Here is a 13,200-nt window from a genome sequence, read left to right as displayed (position 1 = left end):
GGGGCTCATCAGCATCTTCTGCTGCCACAAACAAAGGTTATGAGCAGACATCTTCACACAGAAACATTAACAAAGTTGGCTTGGTAAAAAGGTAGAAATAGGAGTAACTTGAGGCATGCCTGAGTGGTCTGAGTGTTGCTGGTGGTTTGGAGGTGACTGTGCCTCCCTGGCAAAAGGGTGTTGAACAGTCACGGCCTTTGCAGCATAGGGCACATATAGCTGGAGGGCTGGAAAGTCTTGCTTATGTGGGGAAGTCTGAGCAGGGGGCAATGGGGAGCACTCTAGCAGCAGAGACAGCAGTAAGAAAGGAGCTGGACCAGGGAGTCTTTCTTCATGCAGTGAAATGGGTAATTTGGGGAAGATAACTATTTCCCAAGGAATTAGGATTTGCCTTAAAAAGTGTAAGAGCCTGGTACATTCTCCCAGGCTGGCAGAGACCTGGCTTTGCAAGCCCCACAAAACATCACACAATGCAACTTCTGTCCAGGAACTGGAAGCTGTCCACATTCATCAGACCTGCTTGTGAAAAACCAGATCAAGTGCTTTTGTTCCACTTAGGCAGATGGGCCTCAGCTCCTAGCAGTCAGCTCTGCCCATTTCTTCAGTGGTCATAAGTGCCCCTGCCCCCATGAGCACCTTCTGGAGAACAGGCAGTGAAACAGTTTCTGGTTTCACCAGCACAGCCGAGGGGGTTTGGCAGGGAGAGGATGGATGCACTGGAAATAGAAATAAATGTCTGTGCATGAACAAGGGAAGTGGCAAGGGTCACTGACCTGGAGGGGCTAGAGGGAGGGCAGGCACCAGTTCTGTAAAGGAAGCATTTCTGCAGTGCAGGGATGTATTGGCTTGTAGGCAACAAGTACAGAGACTGCAGAGTGCTGCAACCTTTGTGATCATTCATATCAGCCTTGATGGGGTGAGGAGGGGAGGTGGAGAGGGGCAGTGGAGGAGGCTGTCTCCTGACATCCTTCCTAGGATGATTCTGAGTAGCTGACAGTGACTCTCACCTCTCCTTTCTCCCACTTAGCTTCTGTGCCTGCTGGGAACTTCTAAGGTGCACACTGAATCTGAAGTGCACTGTAACTAAAACATAGTTGCAGTCATAAATCCTTCCTCTCCTTTACAATCAAAATACTGATGGAGTGGCAGCACTGCTTGGATGTCAGTCACTGAAATTGCTGCAAGGAAATGGTAGATCCTCAAAGAATAAGGAAATCATTAACATTTCACTGGGATCAGCGTTGACCAGGAGATAAAGTGAGCTTCCTGTGTCCGGCAGGATTCCTGGCTGGAATGCCAGTCCTTCTTCTGAGAGGAGTAGCAGCTCCCTCTGTAGGCTACCCACTGATCAGGACAGTGTGTGTGGGAGTCACCTGTAAAGGAATCAAAATACCAGATTTTCACTATTATTAACCAACAGAAAGACATTTGTCAGTAAGGACCGACTGAAAAGCAATTCTTCTAGATAATTGAAATGCAGAAAATACGAATCAGGATAAGGATTTAAAAATAGGAATGCATGAACACCCACCTTCAGATCCTCTGTGCAATTTCCAAATCTCCATAGAAGGCTCATCAACTCTGACGCTGGTGCAACCCTTCCTCCACCCCCGACCCCTGCCCCCATCCTGCCAAGGTTTCCTACACCTCTGACCTACACAGATACTTGAGAACCAAAATTGGCTATGTGAAAACAGAAGACAACTCTGCGTGTGCAAAAAAGGAAAAAAAATGAACATTCTGTGTGTGCAGTTTGATCACACCACACATCGGGTGAAGGCATTTTAAGTAGCAAACAGTAGGCTTTCTCACATGCTCTAGCACCTTTTGTATGCATGCAGAAGTGTTATAGACCTTGCATATTAGTTCTACAGTTTACCACTATAATTACAGCAGACAGTCTACAAAATTTTTTCAAAATGTTTCACTGCTTTTTGCCACAGGATCTGAAATAGGTTGCCTGGAGTCTGCACAAGGATTCTATTCCTCAAAATATTCTGGGTAGGCAGTGGGTACTTAAGGCCCTTAGAAACCTAGAACAGCTTTTGATTTAACGTCATATAGGGAAATACAGTATCTGAACACCTGTGCTTAGAAGAGCCTCCAGTCCTTTGCTGTTGATTGTTTGCCCTCAGTACCCTTTTGTGCACTTACTCATCTTCCAAATCAACGCAATTGCTAGGATGATGCTCAGTATCCCAAAGCAAATAGCTAAGCCTGGCACAACTGCTGGCTGCTGGCAGGGAGCTGTGAAAAAAAGAAACCACAATGAACAGGAGCCACATGAAAACTTGGTGCTGGTTTAGGTAGTTTGCATGTGTCCTGGGCATTACCATAAGGAACTGGACTACTCAGAGGATCCCTGTCTGTCCACACTCTGCACATTGCTGCAATCACTGTCCCTATCCAGCCTCCCACACCCTCTGCCCATTGGCCAAGGGCCCCATCTCAGCTCAGCCTGGGTCGATTCCCTGCCTGAGCTTCCCCATCAGTCCCTGTCTGAGCTTCCCAGGAGGTGTAACTGTCTCCAGGTCAGTCACAGCTCTGCCCCTGCAGGGCCACAGAACCAACTGGTCCAGCCAGTGCAGTGGCTGACTCCAGGAGAGGAAGCACCTGCCCCATGTCAACAGAAGCCCCTCAGGCATCCTGTGGCACCTTGTGCTGGCAGAAGCCTCCCAGCAAGCCTGCTCCTGCCTCAATGTTGAAACTTTGGGGTGGAAACACAGAGCTGCACTGCCAGAGCCACCATGTTCCATGTTAAATACAAAAAGAAACCTAAGGCCTTTCCCCCAGCTCTATTTGCAACAGTGACACATTTAATCTCAGCATCCTGTTCACAGGCTTAGACACATGGTCATGTTACATCTTCCCAGGAGGCTCCCAAGTCAGACCTATGTTCTCTTCTGTGGCAGGAGTGAGAGAGAAATTTTGGGAGGAAAAAAGAGAGTGAAGAGGGCAAGTCACATTGAAGCTTTGAAATGGAGGGATGAGGTGCTTTGATGATGGAGCTTTCTTTCACCACCACCATTCACTGTTAACTTGCTGCCAGTGGCAGAGGCTGTCTCCTTGGGGCAGCCTCTACTGTAGCCCAGCACAGCTCCCTTTCAAATGGTGGGGCAGAACTGCCACATAGAGATCTGCTCCTGTGCAGCATGTGTTAACCTCCACGCTACACCCTTCTTTCCCATTGTTGTCTCCTGGAGCTGAGGCACTCACTCTACATAAGCTTTTGAAACCTCAGCACTAAAATCTCCTCTCTCCTTGGTTGAGGAGAAGATGACATTGCCACAGATGAGTTCTGGGGCAAGGGGGTGATTTGCTAGTTTTATTACTATCAGTACGACAGCTGCATAGAAAATAAGACTTCCTATAAAGCACTAAATGTGCAGCTAATGGTTACTGATGTTGAGGACCTCAGGATTTCCCTGTGCTTCTCCTGTAATTTTACATACCACATCCTGCTCTTGTCATGCTCCACAGTGTTCTGCCCAAATATAGTCCTTGGTCAAGCTCATGAAATCTGAGGTGATTCTCTCTCAGTTATGTCACAAGATCCAAAGAAACATACTAAAAAGATGTACTTCCTAAAAAGGCAAGAAGCCTTAGGAGCAAGGGAAGGGGAGGCTAGATTTTACCAAAGACACTGCCACAGCAAGTGCATCAAAAGCTTGGTAGAAGAAGGACTGTAAGCAGGATGTCATAGCAATGGAATACAAAATAGACAGATAAAATAGAGGGTACTGTTCTCTGCTCAAGTAAAATAAGTCAGATTAGGTTAAATAACTAACTGCATCAAGAACAGTAAGAGCATCCCCACAGACCAGGCCAATATTACTAAATACATTGATTTGGAATTGTATTAGGTACTGCCAGACAAAGATGAGAGAACTCATGAACAGGCAAAAACCCCAGAGCAGCTGTGAGGGAAGCATGGTGGTGATGTGTGTCAATTAATTGCATCAAATTACACAAATGGCATGTTGTGGCATAATGCTGAGACTTAATGCTTAGAGACTGTTATCAGACACCTTGTGGAGTAGTGAGCTGGGAAACACAGAAAGACCTTGTGACTGTCCTGAGCCACGCCCAGGCCACCCGGCTCACTGTGCCTCCATCCAGCAGCTTCTCTGCCACAGTGAACACAAAAACACTAAGATTCAACAGAGCCAAGCAACAACCACAACAAGCAGTGTGCTATAATAATTTCAAAATGGGAAACTACAGGAAAATAAAGAAGTTTGTAAGGGAGAAATTAAAAATAATGGCTAAAAGAATACAGTATTTGTAAGCACTAGGAGAGACTTTTTTAGGATCTCTTGGTGGATGCTGAAAACAAATGCACATCACACACCAAGAATATTGTGGGAAAGATGAAGAGACCAGCGCTGAAACAGAAGGGGAAGGGACTTCACTTGAAAAGAAGAATGCTTCCTTTAAGCATTGGAAGCTTTGTCCAAATACAGAAAGTAGACCAGGTGAATACATTAATAAAAAATAATTTATTTTGATCTTAGAGTGGTTTGAAGGCTCACTGGTTTTAAGACTAGTTTCTGGTTTTAAGATTTGAAAAGGGCAGCTGTTCCTGCTACCTCCTGAAACAAAAATTTTGGAGCTTCCAAACCCTCTTGCTTTCTAACACTCCTCAACGCAGTGGGAGGCTGGTGCGGCTGGGTAAGGATTCCGAGTTCAAAACCCAATAACAACAAACAAGCTGTTATTGAGCAGGCTCTTTATTGCAGCACTGGGCAGCACTGGGGATTCTCCACCATGGGTGCTCCAACGAGTCAGTGAAACACCCCAACTAATATACACCAAAAACATGCATATTCAGTTCTATGTCAATGAGTCCCCAGAATTCTTTTACATAGCCATTTTATTTCCTGGAATTGGCTATCTTTGTAATTATGCATGCTCGAAGGTCTCCTGTGGGGGTCTTTGTTGATTCTAGCCTTTTGTGTCTCTCTCCCGGTCCTGTCTCCAGTCTCCCGCTGGTAGATTGCCCAGGTGGGTCAGAGTCCACATGAGTGTTGTCTGAGGGTGCCCAGGGTTTTAGAAGACTTGATGTTATCACAACCTACAGGATGCTTAGCATAGTTGACTGATAGTTTCACAAAGCACCTTGGTATAAAAGCAACCCTCTTAGTATAGCAAATTCATTATTTTAGTAAATTTTTATTAGGTTATATATCTATTGAATTTACTAACGAATATCCTATGATGTATCAATCCCCCTTTTCTTTAAACTTTGTAAATTCCTTTACAAAGATTCTAGATCATTATGTTTCATTACTTTAGGCAAGGCCCAAATTCTTATAGTCAGTTTCTTTAGCTTATACCATAAAAGGCAATTAACGACCGTCAGTATAATCACAAACACCAACAGTATCAAAAGTGGGTGAATTAACACGTTTAAAGTTCTTTCTGCAGAGAGTGAGTATCATGAAAAGATATATCACCAATGATGGGCAGTTTCAGATTCAATTTGACTAGACAGACCAATAAGTTTGTCTTTGGCTACTACTGTTTTAACGATAGACTCAGCCAAAGTTTTATTCTGGTTCCTTAAATGCTCTCAAAGTTCTTGAGACTGTTTCAATATCTCAATTAATTTCCCCAAAGATAAGCTTGCATGACTTAGGTTCAAGCTTTCATAGTGCCGAAACATTGCCACCTGTTCCTCTGTATATGCAAAAATGAGTATGTTTGTCCATGCCAGGTTAAACGGGTTATATTTCTGAGACACCCTATAAACGGGGTAGTCATTCCATATTCCTCAACGACAGACTGATTGTTAGTTACTAAGCACTCATGTCTAGCATTAACCTCTATAAACATTACAAACATTTTAGGAGACAGAATTGTCCATTTACAACTATTGACAGAATGTTCTAACAAGCAGGGTTCGTATAACTGTGATTGTTGTCCACAAAATGTGCCTTCAGTGGTAGTTTCACAAAGGTTCAAATCATATGTTTTATTATTGCTCCCAATATATTTCCCTTGAAATTCTGGTAACCGATATTCTAGGTTCCCTTGACTTGAGAAGAGCATTGGTAAAACTAAAAACTTGCACATAACTTCAGGGTTGGTTACATTATAGAATACCAATTTTCCTGCACACCAGGAGTCATAACACTGCACAAATTTGGAATAAGCTTTTAACCAATGTTTAGGACTGTTCAAAGATCTTTCTCCACATGAACTCATTGTTTCCCATTAAATAAGACTGCACCTTAGTCTTTTGTTCTAGTTGCCACATAATTTGTAGGGTACAGACTGTCCAGTCCATAAATTTAGCCGTTTGTTGGTTTTTTTTTAGTGATTGTACCTGGGCAATTATACTCTCATTAAAGAGATGTAAAGATTCCTTATTGTATTTTAAGGTCTGTAAAGGTGGTTGGCATCCATTCAGCCTGAATTTTAATTGCTTGGGCTACATCAAACCCTGCTGTACCAACTTTGTTCCTTAAAGTCTCTAAATCTACTGAATTTATAAGCCCTATTCGAGTTCCTACACCTCCAAGCAAGCTCGTTTAGCTCTACAAGGAGGTGTGGCTGGAAAGGAGATACTAAAGAACAGCAAATGTTTTTGTCTAATTCTTGCCACATTTGTACAAGTTGATGGCAATTTGATTAATTGATCCTGATTCACAACTTGCTGTGGATTTAGGAGTGTTAAGGAGGCCACCTTTCCAGCAGTCTTATTGACCTTTCCGTCTGTACACACCAGTGTGTCCCAGGTACCAGTTTCCCAAGTGTGCTTTTTGTTTATTGAAGGTGTTATTCCATTGGTTTTGAAGAAAGGACTCCTTCATTTGTAATGGAGGTCCTATCCCTTTAACTATACAACATTTTAGGGGAACCATAGTTACCTATGTGACACTGGTCAAGTTTGAACATAACACAAAATTCATCCTATGCCATCCTGTCAATTTACTACTTCTAGTATAGGGTTGCCATATAGAACAGTTTTCAGAGAAATGGACAGTTGTCCCAGTGTTGTTTTCCCATAGCCATTTAGAACCATCAACTGGTTCATATCTTCTTCTCAGGGGCCAACTAAGAGTGAATGTTCCCACCCACCCAAGGTTAAGACATAACAATATTATTAGTTTCGGGTCAGTCTTACAGATGTGGGTCCTACAGGTTGAGCTTTCCATGATCCACCAGGTGCCTTTTTTACTCTTGAATAGTGGATCCAGGCAGCGTGTTTTTCAAGCTTGATTGCAGTATAGGTTGTGAGTAAAACTTGAAAGGGGCCACTCCACTTTTCTTCAAGAGGATCACCTGAAATATTTTTTACATAAACCAAATCCCCAGGTTTATACATATGCACCGGGAGTCCAAACCCCACGCTCTGGTGGACATTACCCGTCTATTTACTTCTTGTAATTGTTTCCCTAATGCAATCAGATGTTGTTGCATATTAATTTCTCCCACCTGAGTGAGATCTTGTCCTTGATATCTAGTTTGAAATGGTCTTCCATACAAAATTTCAGTTCTTGGTTTAACTCGGAGCCTTAATAATGCAATAGGGAGGGCTTGATTCCACCTTAAATGTGTTTCCTGACAAATTTTACTTAATTGCTCCTTTATCAAATTATTCATTTTTTCCACTTGCCGACTCGCTTGTGGGTGGTAAGCTGTGTGCAACTTCCAGTTTCTTATAATTTACTAGCCTGAGATCACTTCTGGCAGTCCAAGCCTAGGAATGATTTTTAAATTTTTAAAATACAATTTTAATACAATTTTGCTTGCTTCCTTCGGTTGATTGGTGCGATGTGGAAAAGCCTCAGGCCAACCTGAGAAGGTATCTACTAATGCAAACAAATACCTGTATCCACTTTGCCGTGGGAAGGCTGAGCAGCTGAAGTGTGTCTTCACCCCCTTCACTCCTCAGGTCCTTACCGGTGTGTCAGTTCTTTCAGGAAGGCCTTTTGGAATGCAAACGAGAGGAGTTACAATGGAGCTTTGACACATACTCCCGCCTGAGGGCTGGTTCCTCACACCACTCTGTGGCTCAAACACGCTGCAGATCCAGCCAGCGGAGGGGGTGGGGGTTGGTGTCAGTGAGGCTCCCCACGCCCATCATTTTAGCCTCCTGTTCTCAGTCCCAAAAGCGGCAACGGGCATTTAGGTATGTATAGCAAGGTCCGTTTTCCCAGCTTTCTCCTGAAGAGCTGGAAAAAGGGCATAACATCTTTTCCCTGTCGCACCAACAGCTGGTATAGAAAACTTACCTAAAGGTTCCTTGCAAGACCGTAGAGCAGCATAACTAACTCCTGATTCACCAAAAATTAACCCTGTCCTTCCCACCTTCATGGTTCTACTAGGGATTTTCATTCAACCTCCAGCCAGTCTGAGCCCTTATCTTGATCTATTGTCAAGATAGGATCAAATTTAGACCTAGAGGCTTCTGCCAGGATCCGGGACAAATCCTTTTCCAATGATCTTCCTGCTCACAATACACACAGAGATTTAACCCAACCATTTCAGCAGTGACTCATAGACGATCTCACTCTGGCCTGGTCTCTGCTTTTTACTTTCTACTATCCAGAGCAGGCTGACATGTAAACAATATGTGAAAAATTTACAGTTAGCTTCCGGGTCCCAATATATATATATTCATATATATATATATATATTATTTTTTTTTTTTTTTTTTCTAGGGCCCCCAAATTGAATATGCTTTGTCAGACCCCTGTTTAACCTCATGCACAATTTTGTCCTGTTTGTTTGTGGGTCTCACCCTGGACCCCGTACAAAATTAATTGTTGACATTCCTTTAATCTGTCCAGGTCCCTCCTGGAGTTAGGATTCCAGTCCGGGTTCTCCCTGGACTATTATGACTATTATATTAACCTATTATGGTTAATATAAACTTGTGGATATTTATATTCCACTTCTTCAGCTTTTTCAACTCTTCACTGTTCTCATTACTGAAGAGGATTATTTTATTTATTTATTTAATCATTATTGCTTTGAGTAGCTCCAATACTTTTTCGCATTTTCGCATTGAAAACAAACAGTTTTCAATTTAACAGGTCCAGTGCTTTAAGTGGTACGCGCACATCAACAAGCTGTCCCTCCACCTTGAATGCTTATCTTAAAGAGGCATGAACAGCAGGACACTGCCCCCTTTTCCCAGCCACCTGACTGGAATCTGTATCCTCCAAACGTCCACTCGCCCCCATTTCACTCCCCCTCATATTGCCAGGGTGAAGAGGGAGAGCCGAGGATTTCATTAACTGATCCTCCATATTCCCATCCCCTTTCATCGACTTGCAACAACTTTCCTTACTAAACTCACATCTCATTATCATAAAACCATCCACACAGCACATCTCATCCCCCTTCACGTTTGCAAAACCACATTGACTGCAATCCACTAATCTTCAAAGGCTCATTCCCAAACTTATTCCAATCTCCAGAATGCATCCTAATGGTAAGCATTTAGTAATGTCACATCCTTCTGAGGATACATTATCATGTTACAAAACACAAGTGAAACTAAACGGCAATACCAGACACAAGCTAAACAACACTTTTAAACAGTTACCAGACAAGTAAGACAACTAAATTTTTCACAATACCATCTTTAGAGCTGGTCAGAGGGTGGGACCATCTCACAGTCCCTTTGCCACTCCGGATGATTTTGCAGGGAAAAGAACATATCTGCATATGATACTTCAATCCATTTTACTCTCTCCTGAGAAATAATGTAAATTGAAGGAGGGTATTATAATTTGGGGTCCCATTCATTGGCCACTTTTCTTCATTTTCTAATTGATATGGTGGCCACCATTGGTTACAATATTTGATGAGAGTCTTTTTACTAAGTGACTCTCCCAGCCCCTCTGCAATGTTCTTCCAGTAGGCCTGTATACAGCCCAGGGGACATTTCTTAAGAATTCAACTGTCCTGTGTGTTTCTCATTTTTTAACCCAACACAATATACTTCAGTGAGACTATAAATTCTTCCCACATCCTCCCCACAATTAATAATGCCAATAATACAATTGTCTCTAAAATACATACATTAGTCACATAAGACATAGGGTACTGGGACACTTACAAAACACACATTATCAATTATCAATTCAGTTATTATCCCTTCAGCAGCTGCTATGACATTTCAAGTTACTATTAACCAAACTTTGCTATTGTTTCAATTTTAAAGAGGAGATCTCTAAACATAGTTACAAATGACAAAACTTTCACTTTGTTTGTCTCCAGCCGCGCCCCTTGCAGAGCTGCGGAACCGTGGATCAGAACTCCACACTCGCTTCGTACTTAACTGCACGTCTCAGTCACACACACACCCAATTCATAAATCTTTCAACCAATCTCATGAGATAATACAGTTCCCAAAGCAAAAATCAGTATTTCCAATAATAACTCAATATCCAGATAACATTTTCCAAATTCACAATGTAAAATAACGTTTGCCGAGTCTGATTACCAGGAAATCAATACTCGTACAAGCCCACTCTCCTGAGCTTATACCGCCCAAGCACACTTACGCGTGCTGAACCAAATGTACCAAAGGTCACTCTACTGAGCTTGTACCCAAAGCACACTCACGCGTGCTGAACCAGAAGCACACCCTTACTGTGCTTTCGCCAGCCTGCGGGGTTCTCACGAACTGCGACTGATGAGGTAGCTTTCCAACTGACCGGTCCCAAAAACAAACAAACACACAAAACAATGCCTTATTCTTACCAGAGGTCTTGTCTGCTCCCGCATGGATCCGACAAATCGGTGAGTCCTCCAGAGAACACGCTGGGGCCAGCCTAGGGGGTTGCCGATTTGGAGGTTCCCGCAGCCGAACAGAGAAAAGGTCCCATCTGGGGTGCCAACTGAAACAAAAATTTTGGAGCTTCCAAACCCTCTTGCTTTCTAACACTCCTCACCACAGTGGGAGGCTGGTGCGGCTGGGTAAGGATTCCGAGTTCAAAACCTAATAACAACAAACAAGCTGTTATTGAGCAGGCTCTTTATTGCAGCACTGGGCAGCACTGGGGATTCTCCACCATGGGTGCTCCAACGAGTCAGTGAAACACGCCAACTAATATACACCAAAAATGTGCATATTCAGTTCTATGTCAATGAGTCCCCAGAATTCTTTTACATAGCCATTTTATTTCCTGGAATTGGCTATCTTTGCAATTATGCATGTTCGAAGGTCTCCTGTGGGGGTCTTTGTTGATTCTAGCCTTCTGTTCCACTTGTAAGGTCACCTTTCTATCTCTGGTGCCGTGGGTTTTGACATCAGATTAAGCCTCAAGAACTTGGAGTCAGGCCGAGGTTAAGGGGTAGGGCAGAGCTTCTTATCTGCAGATCACAAATAAAAGCTGAGTAAAAAGGAATAAATATCTGTTGAAATGTAATTCTTTGTTCTGAGATCCCATTTACGAGCATTTGCACTCCTCTTTTCCTTCCTCTCTTGCGTCTCAAAGAATCTGTCTCTTGCATCCTCCAGATCACTGATTTTAGTGGGAAATACTTCCATGACAAGGCAACTGGGATAACAGCCAGTGAAACAGTTAAACCTCAAATGCCAACAGTGGGCATCCCAGCTGGTACCTCCTGGCAGTGAATAGAGCAGTTCACTCTCTATTGTTTCAAACCAGCTGCAGAAAAAGTGAACACTGGACTCTGCATCAACACAAAATCCCAGAAATCCTGGGGCACCTCCACAACCAGAACAGTGGGAGAGTTCACTTCAGTCTTTCAAAATGCAAAGGTGGGAAATTCAAGGCATTCAGGGTAAATTTGAGCTTCACCTGGACTGTAGTGATAAACACAGGGAAGTGGAAAAAAATAATTAATAAACCAGGATTTTTACCTTTTGCAAAATGGAGTCTCTGCAGTTGCCCCTTTTTAAAACAGGTTCAGGGGTTTGTGCTTGTTCCTTAGATCCTGGAGTACATGTGAAGCTCTTGTCAGAGAGGAAGGGAGAAGTACCTGGGATGAGTTTGAAACCAAGAACAGAAATCTGAATTGAGCATCCAGAAATATTTCCATGTAGTTGTCTGAGGAACTGTTCTAGAGTCTCTCCATGGGAAAGCAGAAGTGGACTGGTGGACATTTAAGGTAAATATCCCATGTTATAACTTTATAGTATACAAACACCCAGTTAGATCTGTCAGTACTCTGGAGGAATTACTGATTTGCTGCAGTCATCTGCAAGCAATGTGGCCTAATATTTTTTTATGTTTGAAAGTCCAGCCTCAGTTAAATTTAAATCTGTTAGTATTTATAATTCAGGTTCTTCTAGGACAATCAGAAGAATGTAGTTGTGTTGTCCCAAATAGCACCCCTGACTACGGAGGGCTGGGAACTACTGAGGAACAAGGAACATCTTAGCTATGGCACAGACCTGGCTATTGCTGTCACTACAAGCACGCCACACAGGCTAACACTGTCTTAAGTGACTGTTGCACCGATGTTTTGGTAGTGTAGCACATTTAAAGCTCTCTGGAAGCCAAACAGAAGACATCCAGGGCAGCTGTTAATTTTTAAGGAGTCCATTTATTCTGATCCATAGTTAATCTGATCAGGGCATAGAAATCTTGTATCCCAAAGTAAGAGTCCCCTTTGCTGCAACAGCTCTGAAAAAAATCTAGGGTCAACCATTAGTGTTGCAGTCAATTCCACACAACTCAGCTAAGGCAGTTGGGCAGATAGAGGGAAAGCAATCAGCTCATGGGAAGGAGATGCTCATAAAGAATGACCATCAATGTAAAATTTCAGTTTTCTAAGGTGGTGTTCCTCAACTAAGCAGACAGAGAAATTGCTCAGTGTGACTGACATTCACAAGGCCTGAACCAGGAGAATGGAGTGGAAATAAGGGAAGACAAAATTTAAGGGGGAAAAAAAATTAAAATCTCCTGGCAGTAAAATGCCCCACAGAGCTGTCTCAAGGCAAAAGATGAAAATTTGCTTACTGGGAGTTACGTAAAACTAGCACAGAGAAGACACAGGAAAAAATGTATCACAAGAGAATCCTGCAGAGCCCCATGGGAGAGAGAATGGATGATCTAATATGCCGCCTGTCACCGTTTGACTCAGGTCCGACAACAATGCTCTCGATCCCCTCCCTCCCCCCCCAGGTAGGGAAGGAGAGAGAGAAAAAAGAGAGAGACTTGGCTGGATTGAAAACTAAACTACACAGCTTTAATTAAAACACTAATGAAT

At 42.9% G+C, this 13,200-nt stretch overlaps 1 protein-coding gene across 1 annotated transcript in view; it reads right to left on the bottom strand.

Moving 5' to 3' along the window:
* Positions 1 to 1,162: 1,162 nt before the first annotated feature.
* The window catches only part of LOC104393534 (snaclec 6-like), a 13,038-nt gene continuing 1,000 nt past the window's right edge, over positions 1,163 to 13,200 (bottom strand). Inside the window, 3 exon segments of the mRNA XM_010003037.1 lie at positions 1,163 to 1,255; positions 1,258 to 1,373; positions 2,155 to 2,247. Coding sequence (XP_010001339.1) covers positions 1,163 to 1,255; positions 1,258 to 1,373; positions 2,155 to 2,247 — 302 coding nt within the window.

Source organism: Chaetura pelagica, unplaced genomic scaffold, assembly GCF_000747805.2.
Source record: "Chaetura pelagica isolate M959 unplaced genomic scaffold, ChaPel_1.0 scaffold117, whole genome shotgun sequence".
Taxonomy (NCBI): domain Eukaryota; kingdom Metazoa; phylum Chordata; class Aves; order Apodiformes; family Apodidae; genus Chaetura; species Chaetura pelagica.
This window is presented reverse-complemented; position numbering and strand designations above follow the sequence as displayed.